At 40.8% G+C, this 27,953-nt stretch overlaps 1 protein-coding gene across 1 annotated transcript in view; it reads left to right on the top strand.

Annotated features, from left to right (window-relative positions):
- Positions 1–27,953, top strand: part of LOC112119303 (serine/threonine-protein kinase ULK4) — a 421,700-nt gene that overhangs the window by 308,099 nt on the left and 85,648 nt on the right. The window contains exon 32 of the mRNA XM_029914272.1: positions 23,520–23,686. Within this exon, the coding sequence (XP_029770132.1) occupies positions 23,520–23,686 (167 nt within the window). The remainder of the gene's footprint in view (positions 1–23,519; positions 23,687–27,953) is intronic.

The following is a 27,953-nucleotide window of genomic DNA, read 5'->3' as shown; positions in this document are numbered from 1 at the left end:
GGGGAAGGTGGTTGTGCAAACGGACAAAACGGTCACAGCTTGCAGGGCAGCTTTGCAGGGAACTCATTCTAAAATTATCACACACTTTTTCACAATTGGCCAACCTACTTGCTGACATCTCATTGCTGTGGGTGAACAGGGAAACCAGGGCACAACTACTGCATGCTTGCAGCTTTCAACCCAGTCAATATGCAGCTCAGCTATGTGTCGCGTTGGTCCCAGCTCCAGTGATTGCTAAATGGCATGGTGCAGTTTCCTACAATGGAAGAACTAACACGGCTGCAATTCCTTGGAATCTGTGGCAGAGGATTAACAAGTACCTCTTGGAAACTTTCCAGAGCGCTTCTCTGGAGGATTCCCTGCAGGTCTTGATGTCCATCGACACCCTGCTTGGCCACGCAGATTAGCTACACAGGGCAATGTCCAGCTCACATAAAGCACTACCTGCCTCCCACCTTTCGATTCCCTACACAAGCCACAGCAACTTACCAGGTGTCTCATCTGCTTCCTGCTCCCTGGAGAGCATTTCTGGAGTGGAGTAAAGTTCCTGGCTTCCTGCCCCACTGGGCAAACCCGCTAGGAGCTCCACATCCTCTTCTAGCTCCACTTCTTCATCCATAATTTCAGCCTCCGGGTTACCCCCGCTTTCTGCTGCCTCCAGAGTATCCTCGGGGCTATCGGTGATGGAGGTGGGGTCACCACCGAGGATAGCATTCAGCTCCTTATAGAAGCGGCAGGTCTTAGGTGCACCACCGGAGCAATGGTTTGCCTCCCGAGCCTTATGGTATGCCTGCCTCAGCTCCTTTATCTTCGCTCTGCACTGCTGCGTGTCCCGATCATAGCCCTTTTCGCACAAGCCTCGAGAAATTTGCCCATATGTGTCCCGATTCCTATGGGTCAGTTGCAGGTGCGACTGCACAGACTCTTCTCTCCATATACTGATCAGATCCAACAGCTCAGCGGTGGTCCAAGCAGGAGCGCGTTTGGTGCGATAACCAGCCAGGCTTACCTTGGAAGCAACCTGGGAAGCTCACATGGGAAGCCAGCAAGTAGGAAATGAGATTTAAAATTCCCGGGGCTTGCAAGGGGGAGGGGCGGATTGGCTGCAGGGCAACGGAGTTCAAACCGCTGACCAGAGTGGCAGCATGGGAATTGTGGGACACTTTCTGGAGTACAATAAAATCAAGGGGAAAAAAAGCCCGCTGTCTACACTGGCTGTTTGTCGACAATAAAGGGAGGGGAAAAGACAAAAGTCTCTCGTAGGGGTGGAAGATTTTCGTCGCCAAAACTGGACGTTTTTCGCAACAAAAATCCTATTGTAGTGTGCACACTATCGCTGTTTTGTCGCCAAAAGGCAGTTTTTGGCGACAAAACTTGCCAGTGTAGACAAGCCCTAAGTACTGTCTTCCACCAATGGGCCAACAGCTAAGTAGTTCTGCCTACAAAGCACTGCCAAACCTTGCCAGCCTTATGACAGAGAGAAAGCTTTCTCAGATCTCTCTTATAGAAGTTCCCAGTTAATAAAGGGTCACCACTTTTTACACTCAGTCAGTATTTTTGCTTCATTAGAAAAATCTAGGTCCCATGCTCACCAATTTTTCTTGCTCTTTCCTTGGCTGTTCTGGGAAGAATGTTTTGTCTCAGAACCAAAGTTGACTGTATTTGAGAGTGTCAATCATATTGTTCTTCTGGGTGTCAGAACTCAGTATAGAAACTGAATCTAATTTAATTAAGTTATCCATACCCCCAATAAACTGTCCACTTTCTATGCAATTGCTACAAAAGGGAAATTTTAGCCTAATGGTCTCATCATCTCCCTAACTGTTATACCTCTACTATAGTTTGGAACCTGCCCTCAGAACACTGTATTCTCCTGAGATATCAGGAAAGAACTGCCTTCCCAGACATCACTTCATCATGCTACGTGTGGGGAGAAAATACAGTCACAAACTCTGTCACTGAGATGAGGTTAGACAGCCCTAAAGCCATTGCAACATGACCTCCTATTCCTTGAGATTGGTGGTAGTGTACTCAGCCACAGAGCTGTCCAGGAGTTGTCCCAAAAACACCAATAGACTGTTGAATAATTCTGTGTAGACACTTCATTTGCAAGGATTCATATGCAAAATGTTTTGTTTAGGCGACATTCATTCTCTTTTGTCAAGCAAAGGGTGAAGATTGATTTTCAAGGCAGCAGTCTTGTTACTGAGATTCTCAACAACCCTACACTCTGCCTTCTGAATGCATTCATCTACGAAACCCCATATTTTGCTTTTCTCTCAAATGAAATAATCTCTCAGTTTTATATTTAACCTCTCTGGAATACTATAGTACTAACACTCAAATTATTGTTATAAATGTAAAATATAGTAAAGACAATGAAATACATTGTAAAAAAAAGTCACTCTGTCAGTAACCCCTTTTTGTCACTACACCTGACACAGCACCAACTATCGGTCATTTACACTCCACTGTTCAACACTATGCACTTTGGGATATTTAGATATAGACCAAAATATTGCAGCTCAAGCCTCTCTCAAGTTTTTTTTAAAGAAGAATGTGCATGCATGCACACCCTTGTGTTTCAAATAAATACATTTTTATGAAAAATAAACTTTAAATCATATCATAAAAGGGGAACAAAAGAGGACCCAGGGAATTATAGACCAGTCAGCATAACTTCAATACCTGGAAAGATAGTGGAATAAATTATTAAACAATCAATTTGTAAGAACCTAGAGCATAAGAGGGTGATAAGAAATAACCAATAGCCAAGAAATTTGTCATGAACAAATCATGCCAAAGTGGCCTAATTTCCTTTTTTGACAGTGTTACTGGCCTACTGGATAGGATAGGATATATCTTGATGTTAGTAAGGCTTTTTGACACAGTCCCATGTGGCATTCTCATAAGCAAACTAGGGTACTGTGGCCTAAATAAAATTACTCTATGGGTGGGGGCATAACTGGTTGAAAGACTATATTCAGAGTAGTTATCAATGGGCGGATGTATCTAGTGGGTCCATCAGAGGTCTGTCCTGAATCTGGAACTACTCAATATTTTCATTAATGACTTGAATAATGCAGTTGAGAGTATTGCTTATAAAATTTGCAAGCACTTTGGAGGACAAGATTAGTATTCAAAAAGACCTTGATGAATTGGGGAATTGCTCTGAATTCAACAATATGAAATTCAATAAAGCCAAGTGCACTACTACAAAATGGAAATAACTGACTAGGTATTAGTACTGTTGAAAAAGGATTTGGGGTTATAGTGGATTATAGGGGTTAATAGGCAGCAGGTTTTAATTGGCAGCAGGTTTAAAAACAAACAAAAGGAAGTATTTCTTCACACAACACACAGTCAACCTGTGGAACTCCTTGCCAGAGGATGTTGTGAAGGCCAAGACTATAACAGGGTTCAAAAAAGAACTAGATACATTCATGGAGGATAGGTCCATCAATGGCCATTAGCCAGGGTGGGCAGGGATGGTGTCCCTAGCCTCTGTTTGCCAGAAACTGGGAATGGGTGACAGGGGATGGATCACTTGAGGATTATCTGTTCTGTTCATTCCCTCTGAAGCACCTGGCATTGGCCTAGGGTGACCAAATAGCAAGTGTAAAAAATCGGGATGGGGGTGGAGGGTAATAGGTGCCCTATATAAGAAAAAGCCCCCAAAATCAGGACTGTCCCTATAAAATCAGGACATCTGGTCACCCTACATTGGCCACTGTCGGAACACAGGATACTGGGCTAGATGGACCTTTGGTCTGACCCAGTATGGCTGTTCTTATGGATCACAAATTAAATATGAGCCTAACAATGCAATGCAGCTGCAAAAAAGGCTAATGTCATTCTGAGGTTCATTAACAGGAATGTCATATTTAAGACACAGGAGGTGACTGTCTTGCTCTACTCAGCACTGGGGAGGCCTCTGCTGGAGTACTGTGTCCAATTCTGCACGTCACTTTAAGAAAGATATGGGCAAATTGGAGAGAGTCCAGATGAAAGCAACAAAACTGATAAAAGGTTTAGAAAATCTGATCTCTGAGGAAAAGTTAAAAAAAACTAGATATGTTTAGTCTTGGAAAAGAAGATTGAGGGGGGACTTGATAACAGTCTTCAAATATGTTAAGGGCTGCTATTAAGAGCATAGTGATCAATTGTTCTCCAAGTCCACTGAGTGTAGGACAAGCAGTAATGGGCTTAATCTGCAGCAAGAGAGATTTAGGTTAGATACTAGAGAAAACTTTCCAATTATAAGGGTAGTTAAGCTCTAGAACAGGCTTCTAAGGGAAGTTGTCAAATCCCCATCACTGGAGGTTTTTAAGAACAGGTTAGACAAACACCAGTCAGGGATGGTCTAGGTTTACTTGATGCTGCCACAGCGCCGGGGGCTGGACTTGATGGCTTCTCGAGGTCCCTTCCAACCATACATTTCTATGATTCTATGACTCTATCATTGCACATTTTACTAGATTAGTTTCTGTATCAAAGGCAAAAAGATCACTTGTATCTTCTGAAGAGATTTGTCAAGTATGATCATCATGGTCCACGTTCATAAAACAGAAGAAGCTAGGCATTCAATCCATTGCAGAGGTCACTTTTTGGCAGGAGTAGAATGGAAAACCCTGTGTAAGTCAAAAATCTTATTCTTTAAAAATGGCAGTAGGAATTTTGGGTGCTTCGTTTTCCATCCCTCTAAATCAGATAATGAAATTTGAATTATAATTAGAACAGTTTCCTTCCTAATTCTAATTTTGCTAATCACACACGCAAAATCCAGCACTCTTATCTCATTTTTCTGCAAAGATTTAATAGGAGAGAGTTGCACTGTGGTCTGATATTACTAAGATTTTATTACTTTTACTAAATACGACAGTACATTTATTAGTGTACTATGAAGTATTATCATAATAATTAAAACTCAGCTTTGCTTGTTAAACATAAATGAACAAAGTACATTTTATGATCCATTCTATTTTATTTTTTTAATTGTGTGCTTGCTTGCTGAACTCTGCAAATTAGCAGAGTAAGCAATCTGCGGTGAGAGAATTAATGAGGTTCTGCTGAACTCTTTAAACTAGAAACACTGAACTTAAAGAGAGAAACCATGAAACATTATGTCACTATGTATAAACTGTCATTAAACCCCCCACATTCCCAACTGGGGTCTGAGTCAATGCCAGCTAAGGCTCAGTTTACTCAACAGTTTACAGCTGTTCTCCCTAGAACCATCTCCCACAGTTCATGCCAATTTAACTCTAAACTAGAGATGTGACCAACCGACAGAGGTCAGATCCTGGATCCAATATTTCCCGAAGTTCAGTAGCGCTTGGATTTAGGCTTTTGATTCACTGCCCACTCAACTTTTAAATAAACTCTTGAAATATACTACAAAAGAAAGAAGTTTCTCCTGATTGTTGATCAGAACTGTATACAGTTTTTGAATGCAAATATTTAGGTTCATTTGAAAATTAAGGCTGGAAATATCATAGATGACTGGAGCATTTAATCTATGAATTTTACATAGCTATTAAAACTTTATGGAAAGGCTTCACAATAGACATTTTTAAAATGTAGATATAAAAACACACTTTCTAAATGATTCTTCATGTGACTAAATATTCTACCTTTAGAATTTTATTCTCTAAAATCATCCACCCTCTTTTATTGAAACAGTGTCTGATTTTGGACTAATTTGTATGAATCATACAAAGTGTCAGGGAAAAGGTTAGGAAGAAGCTTTATTTTAGATATCTTTTTAGTAAGATGAGGTATATTATATTTTCCTAAGATATTTAAATACATAGAATTTGCAAATTCAAATGCACGTGTCTAATTTATGTTCACTAATCCTGATATTTGACCAAATATATGCATGTACAAATACCCAGTTTGTGTACACATCAGGTATTCACATGCGTAAGTTAAGAGTGTGCAAATGTTTGTTCAAATGTGCATATTTCTTATTGTTATACTTTATGTTCAATCTATTTGCCAAAACAACATAAATTATAGTTTTCCTTAATCTACTTGAGGTATCTTATTCAGCCCAAAATTGCCACTGCTCTGTGTGGGGAGTAAAGGGAAAGCAGGTTCCTCATCTTCTTGCATCCTCTTGTGTGCTGTACAAGGGACATGTGTGGGGTGAGCAGGCTCTGGGGCTGTTGTATTTATGCCCCCTGAATGGGTGGGTGAGGAGTAGGTTGAACCTTGTCTCCATTTCCCCAATGCACTGGCCAGCAGAAAAGGAAATGTAATCTGCTTCTAGTCCAAGGAAGTAGCAGATCCCTCCCCTCACAGATCAAGGTTTGAACCAAGAAAGTAACTGCAAATCAGTCACAACTCTTTCCCTGGGCCACATGCTGCCCCTTACAAGAATGAGACATAAAAATCTCAATCTAGTCCAGTTTTTACACTCGAGGAATACCTGAGGCACCTTTGTGGTTTCTTTTAAAAAACTAATTATCTGTATTGTGCCTGTTTTATAAAATGATTTTATTTATTTACAGAGCTTTATGGGAATTCTAAACATCAAGCTAGTCTTCTGCAAAAGATGTAATTTAAAAATCATCTTTAACTACAAAACAATTCAAAGAGAATGCAAATGGCATATTAGACTCAGTCGTGGACCATGCCTGGAAAGCACTGCTTGTCAGAGGACCCAATAACATTTTTAGAGTCTGGTGCATAAGGAAGGTAGAAAACTGGGAAGTCCAGCTCCCCAGTGGTATATAGCAATGGTGCCTAGCTCTGACAGCTTGTAAGTTATCAGGTCTTAAAATGACATAGTATTTCTGATTATTACCTTGCTCCCCCCCCCCCCCCCCCATTTCAATTTCTGTATGAATTTAGAGGCAGCTCTCTCAAGAACTGCTTCTGGAGCTAGAAACTAGTGCTGCAGTTATTACCAATCTAAATCTTGGGACTTAGCTTTCAGATGGGATAAAGCATTAAGGTTGTTTTTTAAAAGCTCTAAATGATTACCTAACTCTGCTTTCACTGAAGTCAATGGTAAAATTCTTTTTGACTTCAGTGAAAGCAGAGTTAGGCCAACACACAGTGCTTTTGAAAATCCCACCCATTACCGCTAACTCGGCAAGCTCATAAAATATCATTTGTAAAATCATGGTGGAATTGAAGTGCGGAGTTTAACAGGACTGTAATAAGAATATGATATTGACACCTAGGAACTCCAGTCATGGACCATTCCTCCATTCTGCTAAGTGCTGTAAGAACACAGAATAAAAGACGGTACCAAAGAGTTTACAATCTAAGTATAAGACAAGAGACAGTCAGAGTGATGGGAGAGTATAAGGAAACAGTGAGACAATATTGGTTAGCATGATAACCAGTGGTCTCAGTAGTCTAATTGTTGTCAAGATTTTTGTAGACATCATGGCAAAAGAGAGTTTTACAGAAGGATTTGAAGGAGGTTGTCGTGTGACCCACATTTTAACTCGCCAGTGCAAATTTCTTCAGGGCCAGAAAATGTTTCTAACAAATAGTCCTAGACCTGTGATGGAATAGAAGACAATTTGATCCTTGTTCCCTCATCTCATCTATATTACATATAAATATATTGTGGGTTGGGTTAAATTTTGTTGTTCTGGATTGAGCATAATAGCCACTTTTTATTCAAGATAAATGTAAAGAAGTGGTTGAAACAGTAGAAGTAGCCTGCAAAACACAGACACATGGAAAAACTTGGGAACAAGCCCAAGGGGTGTCAAATGCAAGGAGCAGGCTTTGGTTGGTGGTGGAACTCTTTTTGTCTGTGTGTCTGAGAGAAAGGGCGGGCTGTGGGGGAGAAGTAGCCAGAAAGCTGAGCTTGTGTTTTTGTTTTGTTTTGTTTTATTTGAAGGACTGTGTGCTGTGGCTGGCAGTTGGAAGCTGTGAGCTTCTAAATAAGGTTTGAAATCTAGAAGCCTCTGTTCATTGGCTGAGCCTTAGTCAGGGGGTGGGGCTATCAGGAAGGCCAGGGATTTATAAAGCAGTGAGTCAGCGACCAGGGGCCGCTGACTCAAGAGGGAGTTGGGAAGGGGAGTGGGAAGGGGGCGAGGTACACTTGCCATTCTTTAAAACTTTTACACTAGACTATAATCAAAACTTCTTGATTTAAACAAAACCCCTTTCATTAACCTAGGTAACTGTAGGCGAGAATGCAGGCAGAAGCACAGCAGCAGAGTGGGGGCTATCCTGTTTATTGCGCTCAGTGTAGCATGTATGATTACCTGCCCTGTGGGCAGGTGGTGTATGTGTGCATTTGGTGCAAGGAGCTCCTGGCCCTCAGAGACCGTGTCCGGGCTTTGGAGGCCAGGGTGGCAGAACTGGAGGAGCTAAGGAAGGCAGAGAGGTGTGTTGATGAGGCTTTCCGGAACACTGTAGATTTGTCCCATCTCCGGTCAGACAGCCCCTGCGCTGTTAAGGAGGATGAAAGGCTCAGGGAAGGAGAGCAGTCAACGGGAGCAGAGGGAAACCTTCCCATAGTTGGGACCCTCCTTCCAGAAGATGTTGGGGTATCCTCTCGAACTGAGGTTACCTCTCCGGGGGAGGGAACTCCAGTCATTAGGAAAAGGCAGGTGTTAGTAATGGGAGATTCGATCATTAGAAACATAGATAGCTGGGTTTGTGAAGACCGGGAGAACCGTATGGTGACTTCCCTGCCTGGTGCAAAGGTTGCGGATCTCTCGAGGCATCTAGATAGACTTATGTGTAGTGCTGGGGAGGAGCCGGTGGTCGTGGTATATGTAGGTACCAATGACATAAGGGAAGGGTAGGAGAGATGTCCTGGAGGCCAAATTTAGGCTGCTAGGAAAGAGACTGAAATCCAGGACCTCTATGGTGGTATTCTCAGAAATGCTTCCAGTTCCGCAGGCAGAGCTTCAGAGTCTCAATGTGTGGATGAGACGATGGTGTAGAGAGGAGGGGTTTAGATTTATTAGGAACTGGGGAAACTTTTGGGATAGGGGGAGCCGATACAGGAAGGATGGGCTCCACCTAAACCAAAATGGATCCAGACTGCTGGCACTTAACATTAAAAAGGTTGAAGAGCAGTTTTTAAACTAAGAGATGGGGGAAGGCCGATTGCTGCAGAGGAGCACATGGATCAGACAGAGACTTCTCTTAGAGGAGAGTCTATTGATAGAGATTCTCTAGGTTTTAATCAGGAGGAGAGGATGGAAGAGGATAAAATATGGGCCAGGTCAGATGAGAAACATTCACATAAAAAAGGATCTGACACATCAGAAAAGGGCAGACAAATAAACAGTGACAAGTTTTTAAAGTGCTTGTACACAAATGCTAGAAGTCTAAATAATAAGATGGGTGAACTAGAGTGCCTTGTGTTAAAGGAGGATATTGATATAATAAGCAACAAAGAGTCCTGTGGCACCTTATAGACTAACAGACGTATTGGAGCATAAGCTTTCGTGGGTGAATACCCACATCAGACGAAGTGAGTATTCACCCACGAAAACTTATGCTCCAATACGTTTGTTAGTCTATAAGGTGCCACAGGACTCTTTGTTGCTTTTTACAGATCCAGACTAACACGGCTACCCCTCTGATAATTGATATAATAGGCATCACAGAAACCAGGTGGAGTGAGGGCAATCAATGGGACACAATCATTCCGGGGTACAAAATATATCGGAAGGACAGAACAGGTCGTGTGGGGGTGGGGGAGAGTGGCACGATATGTGAAAGAAAATGTAGAATCAAATGAAGTAAAAATCTTAAATGAGTCCACATGTTCCATAGAATCTCTATGGATAGTAATTCCATGCTCTAAGTAGAATATAACAGTAGGGATCTATTATTGACCACCTGACCAGGACAGTGATAGTGACGATGAAATGCTAAGGGAGATTAGAGAGGCTATCAAAATAAAGAACTCAATAATAGTAGGGGATTTCAATTATCCTCATATTGACTGGGTATATGTCACCTCAGGACGAAATGCGGAGACAAAATTTCTCAATACTTTAAATGACTGGTACAGGAACCCACAAGGGGAGAGGCAATTCTCGATTTAGTCCTGAGTGGAGCGCAGGATCTGGTCCAAGAGGTAACTATAACAGGACTGCTTGGAAATAGTGACCATAATATAATAACATTTAACCTTCCTGTGGTGGGAAGAACACCTCAGCAGCCCAGCGCTGTGGCATTTAATTTCAGAAAGGGGAACTATGCAAGAATGAGGAGGTTAGTTAAACAGAAATTAAAAGATATAGTGACTAGAGTGAAATCCCTGCAAGCTGCATGGACACTTTTCAAAGACACCATAATAGAGGTCCAACTTAAATGTATACCCCAAATTAAAAAACACAGTAAAAGAACTAAAAAAGAGCCACTTAACAACCATGTAAAAGAAGCAGTGAGAGATAAAAAGGCATCTTTTAAAAAAGTGGAAGTCAAATCCTAGTGAGGTAAATAGAAAGGAGCATAAACACTGCCAAATTAAGTGTAAAAATGTAATAAGAAATGCCAAAAAGGAGTTTGAAAAACAGCTAGCCAAAAACTCCAAAGGTAATAACAAAATGTTTTTTTAAGTACATCAGAAGCAGGAAGCCTGCTAAACAACCAGTGGGACCTCTGGACAATTGAGATACAAAAGGAGCACTTAAAGACGATAAAGTCATTGTGGAGAAACTAAATGAATTCTTTGATTCAGTCTTCCTGGCTGAGGATGTTAAGGAGATTCCCAAACCTGAGCCATCCTTTGTAGGTGACAAATCTGAGGAATTGTCACAGATTGAAGTGTCACTAGAGGAGATTTTGGAATTAATTGATAAACTTAACAGTAACAAGTCACCGGGACCAGATGGCATTCACCCAAGAGTTCTGAAAGAACTCAAATGTGAAATTGCGGAACTATTAACTATGGTTTGTAACCTGTCCTTTAAATCAGCTTCTGTACCCAATGACTGGAAGATAGCTAATGTAATGCCAATATTTAAAAAGGGCTGTAGAGGTGATCCCAGCAATTACAGACCAGTAAGTCTAATGTCAGTACCAGGCAAATTAGTTGAAACAATAGTAAAGAATAAAATTGTCAGACACATAGAAGAACATAACTTGTTGGGCAAAAGTCAGCATGGTTTCTGTAAAGGGAAATCCTGTCTTACTAATCTATTAGAGTTCTTTGAAGGGGTCAACAAACATGTGGACAAGGGGGATCCAGTGGACATAGTGTACTTAGATTTCCAGAAAGCCTTTGACAAGGTTCCTCACCAAAGGCTCTTACGTAAATTAAGTTGTCATGGGATAAGAGGGAAGATCCTTTCATGGATTGAGAACTGGTTAAAAGACAGGGAACAAAGGGTAGGAATAAATGGTAAATTTTCAGAATGGAGAGGGGTAACTAGTGGTGTTCCCCAAGGGTCAGTCTTAGGACCAATCCTATTCAACTTATTCATAAATGATCTGGAGAAAGGGGTAAACAGTGATGTGGCAAAGTTTGCAGATGATACTAAATGGCTCAAGATAGTTAAGACCAAAGCAGACTGTGAAGAACTTCAAAAAGATCTCACAAAACTAAGTGATTGGGCAACAAAATGGCAAATGAAATTTAATGTGGATAAATGTAAAGTAATGCACATTGGAAAAAATAACCCCAACTATATATACACAATATGATGGGGCCTAATTTAGCTACAACTAATCAGGAAAGAGATCTTGGAGTCATTGTGGATAGTTCTCTGAAGACGTCCACACAGTGTGCAGCGGCAGTCAAAAAAGCAAACAGGATGTTAGGAATCATTAAAAAAGGGATAGAGGATAAGACGGAGAATATCTTATTGCCCTTATATAAATCCATGGTACGCCCACAGCTTGAATACTGCGTACAGATGTGGTCTCCTCATCTCAAAAAAAGATATACTGGCATTAGAAAAGGTTCAGAGAAGGGCAACTAAAATGATTAGGGGTTTGGAACGGGTCCCATATGAGGAGAGATTAAAGAGGCTAGGACTTTTCAGCTTGGAAAAGAGAAGACTAAGGGGGGATATGATAGAGGTATATAAAATCATGAGTGGTGTGGAGAAAGTGAATAAGGAAAATTTATTTACTTGTTCCCATAATATAAGAACTAGGGACCACCAAATGAAGTGAATGGGCAGCAGGTTTAAAACAAATAAAAGGAAGTTCTTCACACAGCGCACAGTCAACCTGTGGAACTCCTTGCCTGAGGAGGTTGTGAAGGCTAGGATTATAACAGTGTTTAAAAGAGAACTAGATAAATTCATGGAGGTTAAGTCCATTAATGGCTATTAGCCAGGATGGGTAAGGAATGGTGTCCCTAGCCTCTGTTTGTCAGAGGGTGGAGATGGATGGCAGGAGAGAGATCACTTGATCATTACCTGTTAGATTCACTCCCTTTGGGACACCTGGCATTGGCCATTGTTGGTAGACAGGATGCTGGGCTGGATGAACCTTTGGTCTGACCCAGTGCGGCCATTCTTATGTTCTAGCAAATAGTAACAGAAATGCGGGTGATGCACCCCTGATAGAAAGAGAGATGTTTTCAGGACACAGAATACTGACTGAAAAGGCAGGCTTGGAACAGTGAAGGGTTATGGTTGCTATGGGTAGGGAACTTGGAGCTCGGGTTAGGGTTCCTATGGGTAGGGCTCTTGGAGATAGGGTTAGGTTTCCTATGGGTGGGGCACTTGGAGCTAGGGTTAGGGTTCCTATGGGTAGGGTTCTCCGCCCAAGGTTTAGGGTTTCTATGGGTAGAGCACTTGGAGCTAGGATTAGGGTTCCTATGGGTGGGGCTCCGTAGGGTTCCTTTGGGTGGGGCATTTGGAGCTAGGGTTAGGGTTCCTGTGGGAAGGGTTCCCCGCCCTAGGGTTAGGATTCCTGTGGGTAGCGCTTCCTGTCTTAGGGTTAGGGTTCCTATGGGTACAGCTCCCCTCCCTAGGAATAGGGATCATAGGGGTTTGGCTCCCTGCCCTAGGGTTAGGGTACCTGCTTAATTCATGGTGTGTGCAGGGAAACAGGACTTTATGTATAATTTTTATAAATTAAATAAATTGCATCAGAAATATCTTGCTTTATCGTCAGTTTCTCCTCCTGGTGGAAACAACCTACAGGGCCTCAAACTTTGGCTATCCACTCTGGTCAAACACGGGTAACAATATAATAATATGTGCATATACAATGTAGGATATATGCCATAGGATCCTGGGTTTCGAATCATTGATCATTTCTAAGCAGAGATTTTTAATATAATGTGGTATTGGGTATCTACTGTACTTTGAAAGAAATGCTACTATATTGTGTTTTATAGAATGTTATATTTCAAATAGTCTTTTTTTTTAAACCACTTTGTGACCTTATCAAAATTCTTCTGTCCTCAGTGTATTTTTAAGCTCTAATTGTAATGGAACGTTTTTCATATTGGCATGTTTTCTGTTTTGTATTCCTTATCTATAAATGAAGTCCGTTTGTGGCTCATGTTTTGCCCAATGCTTAGCACTCTTTCAGAAAATTATATAATTATATTGAATTATCTTTTTTTATTTTGTTGATTGTTATTCATTTACTGTTTTAATACTCTCAGTGCAGAGTTATTGTTATTTATTTAGGGGGATTGTTTGCCAAAATGTCTTGACTACCTATGCCATATCTGCATTCGAAAGAGACTTTCACAGCGTTAACTTTTAAGGCAGCCACTCAGAGATTATGTGCAAACCATCAAAAAAATAAGAGTGACTCATTCAGCTTGATGTGGTCAGTGGGTTTAGTGGTTACCTACAAGCAGAAACAGGGTGTACTCGGACATCTCCCCACATGAAAGTTCGCAGACCTCGCTTTGATAGGGACCAACTTTTATTGGATAGTTTTATTAGGTTTGTTATAATTTAGCCTGGTGAAAAAGGGGCACAGAGAGACCACAAGATTTGTATTGTGTAGACGTGCAGTTATGACTGTTTATTTTCTTCTTGGTTGGTAGTGGTGACATCACCTGAATATGTCTCTGCACAGTATCATTTTTGTATGAAGTATTCAGAACACTAGCAGAAACAAAGCTTTTTTAAAAGGAGGAAATTAAACGCACAAGATTAGACTGAAATAATGCTGAGAGTCTGTCTTAAGCAGACAAAAAATGGGAAATTCGAAGTTTAGCCTGATACTTGGTCCATAATGCAAAGCATTGTGTAAAAATAATAATGAAAAAGACACAATGGCATGAGTTACAGCTGGAGTGTGTGCCTTAACAATCCCAACCCTTAACAATATTTTAAAGTAGAATTTTGTATTTAATTACCTTAGGGAAGCCAGAAAGGAGGAGAATCGGAGAAAAAACTCTATGGATCAGTAAATTAAAGGGACAGTTTTCAAAGGCACCCCATGTCAGGAACCCCATAAGGGTTTTTGTTTTGTTTTGTTTTTTTACTTAAGAGATCTTACTGGTTTAATTGTCCACCATTGTGTATAGTATTTATTTTAACGTTGTACTTAAGCTTGTGAAAATATTATTTTTAACAGGATTATTTATAAAATCAGCTCTATATTTTGGTATGTGTAGTGTTTTTCAGATAATTATATTTGTGGTCTATAGTATTGCCAGCCATGGCCTTTCAAAGTCATGAGAGAGGGGCTTAAAAATAATGACATAGATATAGATATATATGGGTTCATTATTTGGCTTCAGAGTTTTGAGCCTGTACAGTATGCTTGGTTATGTTTTCAAGCTCTGCTTTACAATCATAAGGACTAGAAACTTTTTTTAAAAAAATAGAAAGCTGAGAGTTTCATGTGATCACATGCCTCCAGGAACTGGGGCTTTAAGAAAAACACCAAATATTGCAAACTCACACTAAAATCATGAGAATTGGCAACATTGGGTCTATTCCCCGAATTAATATATTTTTTTACCCAAATGCATTTTTCAGTGGCTCTATACAGTTATGTTTAGAGCATGTCTAGGAAAGAGCACTTTCCCATAGACAGTAACTCTTGACCTTTGCACTCCATCCCATCTCTCACACCCCCACATCCTGTGAATAAGACCATGTCTATACTACAAAGTTCAGTTGATGCAAATACACACTTGGGTGCTTTCATCTTCACTGTGCATACTCACCACAGGTAGGCATCCTAGAGTGCCCGGCGCTGGTATCCAGCTCAATACCTTGTGGGACATTTTTGCAGTGCTTTCTGGGATACTAGTGATTCACCCAGGGGTTTCTGGGAGCTAAGGGTCAAATTCCTACCATGCCACTTTCTACATCCCATAATTTTCATGCCGTTTTTTAAAACTCCCATAGTCATTTGTAGCCACTTTTCATTCTCTGCCATCGCTCTAGCGGAAACATGGACCCTGCACAGCTCAATGCAGTTCTCATGACTGTCGTTCTTCTTAGTGCATGCGTAGTGTGCCTCAGGTGGCATGTGACCAGGATTTATCACTGAATTTGGTCCTCTGGTTGGATCATTAGCTTCCCCAGGCTGGATACTGACGGGGAATATGTGATATGAACGCTGATCCATGCCCCCCTCATGAGCATTGCTAGTACAGGATGCGCAATTCTCCTGTATTTACAGAACTTGAACTAGTACTACTACAACCAGGAATGCAACAAGGAAGGTGTGGAGATTTTCAAACACAATAACTGGCTGCTGATGGACACAGCAAAAAAAAAAAAAAAAATCCAGGTTCTTGCTGGCATTCATGGAACAGCTCCACGCAGTGGATTGCCACTTCTGGACCTGAGAAATGCACACTGATGGGTAGGATCGCATAGTAATGCAGGTTTGAAATGACGAGCAGTGGCTGTAGAATTTTTGGATGCAAAAGAACACATTCCTGGATTCGTGTGCTGAGCTCACCCCAGACCTTCAACACAAAGACATCAAAATGAAAGCTGCATTGATGGGAGATTTTACACTATGCCAGATTGCTTTCAGTCAGTGGGGAGTCTGTTTGGAGTTGGAAAATCCTCAGTGGGAGCTGTTGTCATCCTACTGTGTAAGGTCATTAAGCATCTTTTGCTACAAAGGAATGAGGCACTCAGTAATGTGCAGGAAACAGTGAATGGATTTGCAACAGTGGGGTTCCTGAACTGTGGTGGGGCAATTGATGACATGCTTATCCCTATTCTGGCACCAGCCCACCTTGCCACACAGTACATCAACAGAAAGGGATACTTTTCCATAGTTATGCAAGCGCTAGTGGATCACTGGAGTCGCTTCACTGATAGCAAGGTGGGCTGGTCAGGAAAGGTACATGACACTCACATGTTAAGAACACAGGACTTTTCAGAAAGCTGCAAGCAGGGACATTCTTTCCCAACCAGCACATTACACTTGCAATGTGGGAATGCCAATTGTAATTCTAAGGGACCCATCCTCCCCGTTGCTCCCCTGCTCGTGAAGCCAAACACTTGCTATCTCAACAGCACCAAGGAAAGATTCAGCTGCTAACTAGGCAGGTGCAGAATGATTGTTGAATGTTCTTTTGATAGACTGAAAGGTCACTGTTTACACTGTTGTAGCTGCATGTTGTGTCCTATATTATATCTGTGAGGCAAAGAGGGACAAGCTACCACGAGCGTGGAGGGGCAAGATGGACTGGCTGTCTGCAGAATTTGAACAGCCAAATACAAGAGGTATTGGAAGAAACAATTGTGAAGCTATACGGCTGAGGGAGGCCTTAAAAGACCATTTTAATAGTCAGCAACAGTAGTGTTTGCGACATTATTGACATGAACTCTGACTGTATAGATCATTGTGGCAACCAAGGTCCTATAGTTTGCACCAAATCTTGTACAAAGGAGGTCAAGTAAGGTGTCTATGGAAAGGTTGTAATTGGCTGGTTATGATTATGCTGTCTGTATGTGTGTATCATTTTTGTATTTGACGTTATGAATATTGGCTATGTACTTGTACCTCAATGTGTTTGATTCTAAGTAGCATCAGTGAAGCATTTGGTCAGCTTCTTGAATAAGGACTATTCTGAGTAAATGCCCAATCAAGAAACACTTAACTGACAATGGACTTTGGGAGATGCCAATCCACATCTGAGCTTTCCTGGGAACATTCAAACTAACATGTAAACAATGGTGTCAGTCTGCAAAAAGCTGAATCATTCATGGACATGTGACTTGCCCAGTGGGCTACAAACTCCATCTTGTTGCTGTGATTTTGCACAGAAGAACAAAGGGGTTTTCGCCTACAAGAGAGAGAATATAAATAGCCCTGGAAGCCCCTCTACTTTGTCTTCAGCTGGCTCAAGAGATGGCCTCTCCACCCCAAAGAGATGTCTGAAAGAAACTGAACAAAGGTCTCTAACTACGGGGGTGTGAGTGATTGCTGGACCCAGGCCATAAGCCACAACGTTGGTCTGAAAAGGATTGGGCCCAGACTAGGAAGGAGTCTAGTCTGTGAAAGAAGCTTATTGGGACATCTCTGAGGGTGAGATTTACCTGTATTCAGTCTCCTACTGTATTAGGCTTAGACTTGTGTGTTTTGTTTTATTTTGCTTGGTAACTTACTTTGTTCTGTCTGTTATTACTTGGAACCATTTAAATCCTACTTTTTATACTTAATAAAATCACTTTTGCTTATTAATTAACCCAGAGTAAGTAATTAATACCCAGGGGAGCAAACAGCTGTGCATATGATCTCTCTATCAGTGTTATAGAGGGCGGACAATTTGAGTTTACTCTGGATAAGCTTTATACAGAGTAAAATGGATTTATTTGGGGTTTGGATCCCATTGTGAGCTGGGTGTCTGGAGCTGTAGACAGGAACACTTCTTAAGCTGTTTTCAGTTAAGACTGCAGCTTTGGGGGCGTGGTTCAGACCCTGGGTCTGTGTCGCAGCAGGCTTGCTCGACAAGGCAGGGTTCTGGAGGCCCAAACTGGCAGAGAAAACAGGCTCAGAGGTAGACTCAGCACATCAGGTAACAGTCCCAAGGGGGTCTCTGTGACCGAACCCATCTCAGTGTTGTCTGATGCTTTTAGGAAATAGTGTGCCTCCTGTTTGCAGTGATTAAATATGAGTGGGTTATTGCCTCCCGCTATGAACCCTTGATGTAAATTAATAAATACTCTGAGTTTCCAAAAAGAACTTTATGATGTGCAGAGATACAGGCAACAAAATTAGAGTGCAAACAAACTGCGAATGGAGTCGGTGCCATTTTTAAATGGGGAAGAAGGGTGAGGGAGATGAGGTTTTGGGCAAAGAAAAAGAAAAAATGATTATAAGGAATAATGCATGTACACATTACCCACGCACCCTTTTTCATCATTAGTGGGCTCATCTGTGCTCACCTAGTGGGACTGCCTTGACTCCAGTGAAGTTTCAACCAGCTCCTGGTTCATGGCATGGTTTGAGTCTCCCACCATGTTGCCACACCTCCTCTTACTGTTCAAAGCAGGGGCCTCCACCTTGGGCTCCTGTGAAGTATCCACAGTCAAATTTGGGGTGCTGGTGGGGTCACTGCCAAGTATGGCATACAGTTCATTGTAAAAGCAGCCAGTCTGCAGAGCCACACCAGATTTTTTGTTGCCCTCCCTCACCTTTTGGTAGCGCTGGCAAAGTGTCTTTGCGTTCATGCAACAGTGCTGCTTAATCCTGTCACTCCCCAGTTTCAGCATCCCCTGTGTAATCTGCACATAGATGTCAATATTTTAATGGCTGTTCCATAGCTATGCTTTCTCAGTCCCCTCTCTGCACAGGTTGAGGAGATCCGAGACTTCTTGCCTGCTCCAGGGAAGAGTCCATCTAGGAGTTTCTGGTCTCTGTGACCTCTGGGCAGTGGAGTTCAAAATTGTTACTGGAGCAGACACTGTTGCAGGGACAGGGGCATTGTGAGATAGCTGTTGGAGGACTGTTAGGGTGAGACAGTGTCTACACTCGCACCCCATTGATCTAAGTAGGTTGACTGTGGTTCTGCATCGCTTGGGGAGGAGGTATCACTGTCACAGTGTGCTTACATTAGCAGGAAACAAATTTTGGTGTAGACACACACACAATTAGCTCAACACAAGTCAACTTAGGTCAGCTGGAGATGGCTCACAGGAGCTCTTTGTTAAAATACTCTTTGTCCTCCTTCTGGTCCTGTCCATTTGCCACAGCAGGAAAACTGAAATGGATGCAGATACGTTGTACTCTAGCAGCTCACATGTGGAACAGAGAAGGACTATTCTGAAGAGGAGGGCCAGTGGCAGGAGAGGACAGGGCTGTGTAGGCCATCAGCAAGGAAAGGGGAGAGAAGCTGGGGGAGACAGTGAGTGTTGCCAGCTGTACAGCTACGCTGCAGAAAGCTCCTACTTTGGGCTGCAATAAGATGAGACAGCAGCAAAAGTGGGGGTCTCTTTGGTTCCCTGCTCTCCAGGCTTGAGTGTGGATGTGGCAGCAGGAAGCACATGTGGAAGAACCTGCTTGCGCACCTCAGCTGAAAACCACGAGGAGACGTGCCATCTTGGAACTGAGGGTACATGGTCAGTATGACAGAGTGCTGGGCAAGAACTGCTGACTCTGCCCTCTGTCACACCAGCTCCCATTTAAGGGAAGTAAATTGGAGCTGGCTAGAGAAAACCTGCACCTAATTGGTGAATGGGAGACAGCTGCCAGCCCAATTACCCTGGGATTGTATAAAAGGCTGGGAGGCACAAAGCCATGGGGAGGAGCGAGGGAGAGGAAGCAGAGTGATAGCTCTTCCCTCCTGGGTGCAGACACTAGAACCCAAACTGTGTATGGTGAAAAGGTGGTGGGAGCACAACCGGTAAGTAAATGGCACCAGTGGTTACTGAACCCCAGGATCTCCGAATGACCTTTTCAGCATAGCAGGGGCAGGAGCCAAGAGGGCCCTGCAGTACCCTGCTACAGTCAAGATGTACTAATGGCCATATTGACTATAAGAAATTTTGCCAGAGTCCCATGTTAAAATTTTGGTGGCACATCACTGACCACCATTGTATCCTTCTGTGTCACATGTACATACGACAAGGATGAATAGAGGACATTTTGAGTTTTGATAGTATTTTCTCGTTTCTGGGATGTGCATGCCTCTTAGGGTATGTCTACACTTACTTCCTGGTTCGGCGGCAGGCAATCGATCTTCTGGGATAAATTGATCCCGGAAGTGCTCGCCGTCAACGCCGGTACTCCAGCTCGGCGAGAGGAGTACGCGGCATCGACGGGGGAGCCTGCCTGCCGCGTCTGGACCCGCGGTAAGTTCGGACTAAGGTACTTCTAATTCAGCATTTTTCAAGAACATAACTACAATGTTAAGCAAGGAGTTACTGTGTAATCACACTGGTTTCAATTATTTTGGCAATTTATTTAAACCACAATACAATGAATGGAGAATGGGAGTGGGGAGCATTGGAGAAAATCTTCAACACCCCCTCCCCCCCCCTTCTCATAGTAATGTAGCTAGGTTTGACCCTTTATTTCTAGTTATTAGTCAACAAATTTATGCAGTCTCTCTCGCTCTCACATGCATGATGATTTACGTCTTACCGGCTGTTCCAGGCATCCAAACTGACATGCCTGCGTCGCTGGGGAGTGGCACGTGACCGCTCTTGCGGCTTCCCTGTCAGAAGTCGTTTTTCTGCAGGGAAACACAGAAATCTGTCTGGGACATGAATTCTGTGCATGTGCAGTTATGCCGAATTCCCCCAGGAGTAACACTCACACGCTACCCCAACACACACACTGTCTGTCTCTCTCTCTCTCTCTCTCACACACACACACACAGTCTCACACACTTCCCCAACATACACACACACACTCCCCCCCAACACACATTTCCCCCCAACATCCAAAAATATTTAAATTATTTTTACTAGTGCGATTAAAACTGCAATTAATCGTGACTATTTTTTTACTCTCGCAATTAATTTTTTTAATCATTTGACAGCCCTATTTTATATGTAAACCTGGCACTGAGGGTTTGAATCTGCAAGGGGGCACATACATGACTGTAGCAGTCACTGTCTCCCAGAGGTTTCTGATTGTTAATCTATACCAATAATCTACTTGAAGAACCAGTCACTTATAAGTAGTTTTCCTCTCTCTGCTCCACTTGGTATATCCTGAATTATGGAATAAGTTCTCAGACAAAATGTGCTGAAGCACAACAGGAACATGAGGAGAGGAATCTTCAGCCTCAACATAACAATTATATTAATTTCTAACTGATTAATTATATGGACATTTCAAAACCTCTCACCAATGAAGTTGGCCTGCAAATTGATATTTCTAGGTATCTATCTTGGTTACTTATGTGGCTCTGTTACTGTAGTATCTGAGAACATCCCCACCTTTTAATGCATTTGTCATCACATCACCCCTGGGAGGTACAAATAGGGAATTGGGGGATAGAGAATAAGGGCCAGATTGTCAAAGGTCTTTAGAGCACAGAATTAAATCTAGGTCTCCTAAATCCCAGGCTAACTCCCTAAATGCCGGACTAGGACTTGCAACATCCTTTGCGTGAATGGATTGACCCTTCTGGATTTCTGTTTTGTGTGAACCCAATACCACTGTCTAATTATGCCCACTACACATCCCTTCCACGCTGCAGGACAGAGAGCCACTTCATTGGCCTCTGGCACAGCCATTTAGGGTGCCTACTCATTTCCATTAGTTCTAACTAGTGCATCAAAAATGCTGCTCTTCTCCATCCAATAAGGCAGTGCATCACCATAGTAACCGAGTGCTTTTTATGGAAAATTGATAGCAATAGCAAAGGCCTTAGTGGACTTTGTGGAATCCCTGTCATTTTTTACTATTTGGGGGTAAAACTCTGGGGTAGGGCTATTGTTTGTTTGTTTTTAATTGTATTAATTTATTGTTTGTTGCAGTTTTTTGCAGTCAGTTTGTTTCAGAAGTTGATTGGTTAGTTGATTATGTTGTCTGTTTTTGTTTGTCTGAGCTTTTATGGGTGGAACAAAATATACTTACTTCCAAAGTATACAAAAACTTGACTGAGGAGGTGTAATGTGGCCTATTTTAAAAACTTTATTATAGTCATCAGTTTTCTTCTCTTTCTCTCTCAATTTTTAATATATCTAAAATGATTATACTACTTTATAAATTCAGGGTTTTTTTCTTTTTGAATGAAAGCTGTTTTACTCATCAGCCAAATTCAGAAATCTAGGATATTTTTCCGCGCTCATAAAAAAGAATTTGGTTTCGTATAATTCCTTTCATATTCAAGATCGTATCCCAAACTGTTTCACCAAATAAAGAGAGAGATATCTTTTCTGTCATGGTCACCTACCCTGTGCAGTGCAGTGACCAAATACAATAGCTATTATGCATTCAACAATAGCTCACAAAGCCATGAGCATATAAATTTCTTCTATTAAGAGAGGAAATATTAAGAAATATTCTCTGAAGAGAGGACAATAGAGATCGTCCTCTATTCTCTTTCAATGATGCTATAAAATGTTTAACTCTATCCTGGACAGCCACCAGAAAATTGGGAAAAGGACCTAAGATTAGCACCTCATATAAAGAGTCACACCTCCAACAGTACAGTATCTCCATACTAATTTACTGCAGCATTAGCACATGAACCCAAGTCTCAACCTGGATGAAATTCCATTACCACCTTAAAGATGACCCTGTCAGTAAACATAATTGTGTTCATCAGCTAGGAATAAAATATCTTTTTTTATGAAACTTTAATTTAAAAGAAATTAATTGGAAAGTTGATAGATAATTAACTCTGTCACTTTTTATTTGAAGGTGGCTAGGATTCTGAATTGATTTGTTTATTTTAAATTGATTAGTATGAGTGTTTGTTTTTCCTGACACCTACATTGATTTGTGGTTTATGCAAGCCAGGTGAAGTGGTATTTTGACTAGCAATATTAAATTCCAAAGGAGCAGAAAGAAAATGTCAAAGCATAAAAGGCATTTTCAAGGAGAGTCTTACTAGTGTTAGTCAAACAAATATTGACAAAGTTTTCCAGAGTAATATTAAATATTTCTCTTGATTATAAAAGTTTTGCTTTCATATAGTTTACCTTTAGCCTGGTATTGTTCCCTTTTACAAATCACAACATTGTGGGGAGGAAATGGGATTAGCAGTTTGCCAGGGACTTTGGGTTCCATTCTCTACTCTGCTAGTAATTCACTGTATGACCTTAAGCAAGTCACTTAATTCTGTTGACCACTAGGAAGGGCTCTGTAAACAATAGCTGTCTGTAAACTATATATTCCAGCATATTATGTATTGCTTTAAAGTAACTAGTAATTGTTTATTCAGTGGTTACTATATGACTTTCAAAGCATTTATAATGGTTGATTTTAACAGTTTAGGCACCAGTCTTGCAAGCTGCTCCACGCGGACAGAGCTCAATTAAAATCTTATATTTTAAATTATTAATTATAAAAGTGGAGGGAGAAAAGAAGAGCATTTGATGAATATTCAGTATATGAAATTCTTACTTTCTGGTGAGGTATTATTCTTTATATACAGCTACCTTCCAAATTGATGTTCTTTTCTGATACCATGTGTTGTTTATTTTGTTTTTCTGTCTGCTTAGGACTGGTCCATCACATTTGTAATCTCTTAATAGAAACTGCAGCTCTGTATTTAGAAGTGGATGATAAAAGCAACATCAAGACAGCTAATGGACTGTTGCTGTCCTTGCTTGACATTTTGCATTGCATGCTGATATATACAGCGAACGTCATCCGCCTGACTTTACAGGTATGGAATCTATTTTCTGGTAGAGTGAGGCCATTGTAAAAAAATTTAGTCTCTTTCCTATTTCCTCAGTACTGAATTTCCTACTAAAAAAATGAATAAAATTAGTTTGCTGTGTTTTTGTAGACATTTTGGTCCCAGGATATGAGAGTCACAAGGTATGTGAGGTAATATCTTTTATTGGACTAACTTCTGCTGGTGTAAGGGACAAGATTTCAAGATTCACAGAGCTCTTCTTCAGGTACGGAGAAGAAAACTAGTGTTTAAGTTAAATACAAGATGGGCAGATTGTTAAGCACAAGAGGTTCACACATGTTGTAAGAGATCACCTCTCCAATCGTAGGACAATGGAGGAATAGTAAGCTGCAGGTATATTACATATTAAGAACGGCCATGCTGGGTCAGACCAATGATCCATCTAGCCCAGTACCTTGTCTCTGACAGTGGCCAGTGCCAGATGCTTCACAGGGAATGAACAGAAAAGGATAAATTTGAGTGATCCGCTTTCTATCATCCAGTCCCAGCTTCTGGCAATTGGAGGCTTAGGGATACCCAGAGCATGGGGTTGCATCCCTGACCATCTTGACTAATAGTCATTGTTGGAGCTAACCTCCATGAATGTATCTAATTCTTTTTTGAACCACTTATATTTTTGGCCTTCACAATATCCCCTGGAAATGAGTTCCACAGGTTGACTGTGCATTGTGTGAAGAAATACTTCCTTTTGTTTGTTTTAAACCTGCGATCTATTCAGTTCATTGGGTGACACCTCATTCCTGTGTTACGTGAAGAGATAAATAACACTTCACTGTTCACTTTCTCCACACCATTCATGATTTTAGAGACCTCTATCATATCCTCCCTTATAGTTGTCTCTTTTCCAAGTTGAACAGTCCCAGTCTTTTTAATCTCTCCTTGTATTGAAGCTTTTCTGTGCCCATAATCATTTTTGTTACCCTTCTCTTTACCTTTTCCAGTTCTAATATTTATATATATATATATATTAAATATATATATTTGAGATGGGGCAACCAGAACTGCATGCAGTATTCAAGGTATGGGGGTAACATGGATTTATATAATGGCATAGGATATTTTCTGTTTTATTATCTATCCATTTCCTAATGGTTCCTAACATTGTTAGCTTTTTTAACCTCTAGTACACATTGAGTGGATGTTTTCAGAGAACTATCCACAGTGACTCCAAGATCTCTTTCCTGAGTGGTAACAGCAAATTTAGACCTCATTTTGTATGTATAGTTGGGATTATTTTTTCCAATTTGCATTACTTTGCATTTATCAACACTGAATTTCATCTGCCATTTTGTTACCCACTCAGCCAGTTTAGTGAGATCCATTTCTAACTCTTCACAGTCAGCTTTGGATTTAACAATCTTGAGTAATTTGTATAAAAAGTTGTTGTAATGGGCCATTAAACCAGTGTCTCTGTTAAGTCTGTAGTTTTTAGGGTCCCACATAGTTAGGAAATTTATTTCTCAGGTTCATCTTTTGAAGGCATTGTGCAAGTTTCCTTTGAGGACAAGGACTGAAAGGTCAGATATGAGTGATCATTTTTGATAAAAGTGTTCGCCCACAGGTGATGGGGTGTTTGTCTTTTATTATTTGTCTATGTGAGTTCATTCGAGAGTGTAGTGATTGTCTGGTTTCACCCACATAGTTGTTATTGGGGCATGTGATGCACTGGATGAGGTACACACACATGATAGGCATTTGTAGGACCCATGCTAAAGCAGCAGCAGCGCCTGCCAAAACAGATGCAAAACCTGCAGACATATCTCCACTGCTACAATGATCTATCCCTCTACAACATACCTTTCAAGATCCATGGGTCCTACACATGTCTCATCCAGTGCATCAGATGTCCCAACAACTGTGTTGGTGAAACAGAAGTTGGTCCAATAAATTATATTACTTTACCCACCTTGTCTCTCTCAATAAAATTAGAACAGATTGTCGGGGGATTGAGGGGGGTAGAATCGAGTGTTTTCTGTTGGATATGTCTTTTTTTGGTTATATTTTACTCCTTTGGATTACTAGAGAAACAGTTGTGATGGTAGTAGACATTTTATGTAAACTCTTGTGAAAACAAAGCATTTTTCTCCCATGATATAGAACAAATAATAAGGACACATCACTGATCCTATGTTGGATGATAGTAGGTTGGAACTGCAAGCTTTTTAATAAGCCAATTGTTTATTCAGCAGTTCAGCATAGTTTGAAGTACATTGTATAATTTTGTACATGGTTTTAAAAAAAGCTTCAAGAGCATCTCTATGAACCACCCCACACCCAAAATATATTTCTCTGTTGAAATGCACATCAACCATTATTTATTATTTACCTTTCTGGTTTTGTGCTACAAGACAAACCTCCCAGTGGGTGCTATCAGCCTCTCAATACAATACCCTAGCTCAAAAGAAAACAATAATATGATCCCCTTAAGCAGATGATTTGATTCTGATCAGGATTCTACAGGCAAAAAGTGCCAACAGACACTTATTCTCATTTAACAGAAAACTTCTGAAACCAATATGTTTTCCTTTTTGTATTTGTATTCAGAGCCAAAACAATTCATTTATAAGTGGATTTTTTGTTCCCATCTTTTAATTACATCTTTGTTTGCCAACCTGTTCCCAGGTTGATCAGATCCCAATATGCAAATCAGTAATTCAGAACCACTAATATTAAATCACTCATTTAGTGTCTGATCTAATGCTGACTGAAGTCAATGGGAAGACCTACATTCACTTCAATGAGCTTTGGATCAAGTCCTTGTACGTATCGTAGGGCTACCTCCTTAATAAGTATGCTCCTTCATATGGTGTTAGCTAGCTGAAGTCAGTGCCACACAATATGCTAACAACACAGATCCTTGTTGATTTTTTTGCTTTGGTGCACTCCATAAATAGCTTAATTTGACATTTTCTCATTGATGTTTCAAAACATTTCCTCCCTAGTGCATTTGGGATATTAAAATATATGATGTCATGTTAGTCAATAGCGACTCACTACTGAGGTGTTGATATGTGCACTTTACAGAAAGTTACCCATATTTGAAATGGGTGGATGACCATACAATGTCTCTGCTTGTGCAGGTGCACTGACAAAGATATTTACCTTCTCCTGCAGCCCAGATCCCTTTTTGCTGTGACTAAATACAAACTTAATAGCAAAAAGGGCAGTGTCAGAGATCCCCTCTGCTCCATCTAGAAGACTTACCCTTCTTGTATTTCATTTTTAAAAGGATTATTCAAAGGGATTGCATTTTGTGCTTTTAAAAGATATTTAAAACCTCTGTTTCTTTTACCCAAACTCGGTTAGTCCTATGATTTCCTTGTAATAAGATAATCTGATTAATGCCCTCAATTAGTTGACAGAAAGTGACTTCTGTATCTAGACTAATTGCACTGGCACATCTTGTTCTCCTGTCTTGACTAGTATACTTTTTTCCCCCCTATCTTGAGGAGGATAGAGAATCTTACTGTACTGAGTGTTCTGAGAAGGAGGGGAGAAAGCCAGAAGAAGGCAGGCCGATTGTTTTGTGTTTCGTACAATTAAAAAAGTCCTGCTGTATTTTAAAAGAATTTAATGGGTGTGAAGTGAGTGCTAAAAATCTGCCTTTCTGTTCATGCAAATTTACATGATCAGTTATACTATCAACCAGGCATATCCTGCGTGCTTCGTTTTTGAAATATTTGGCAGAAAGATCATCAAGATTTTCTGATAGCTTTGTCTTTCTTGAGTTTCTATGTTATTGTAATCTAGTGCATCTGGTAAAAGTAATAATACTTTGCACTTCTGTGATGGCGTCCATCCAAGGATCTCAAAGCACATTACAAATACTGCCTACTGATTCCTGTGGAAAACCTTTTGATTGTACCTTTTGTCGTACAAAAGCAGGGGATTTCATGTAAATCAGAGCAAAATCCTTTTCTCATGTAAATTGCCAGAGCAAAGTGTTTCTTCGGTGTATTTTTCCTAAGGGATCAGATATTTTTGAAAGTGTTCTTAAAGAATAAGTGTTCCCTGACTGAGCACAATTTGAATAGTAAGTATATTATTAGGACTCCATATAAGCATCTAGGAGAAGAGAGGATTTGTTACATAGTCTGGTAAAATAAAGAGAAATGCAACTGAAATCTATATACTTAGGTCCAAATTCTGCCCTCATTTACATGTGTCAACCATTATTGACTGAGTCTAAAGCTTAAATTTTTAAGATTGGTAGCCAATGACTAGTTGGCAGTCT

This window comes from Terrapene carolina, unplaced genomic scaffold (assembly GCF_002925995.2).
Source record: "Terrapene carolina triunguis isolate 2854851 unplaced genomic scaffold, T_m_triunguis-2.0 Scaffold34029, whole genome shotgun sequence".
Lineage (NCBI taxonomy): Eukaryota > Metazoa > Chordata > Testudines > Emydidae > Terrapene > Terrapene triunguis.
The sequence above is the reverse complement of the archived record's forward strand: the minus strand, read 5'-3'. Positions and strand labels throughout refer to the sequence as shown.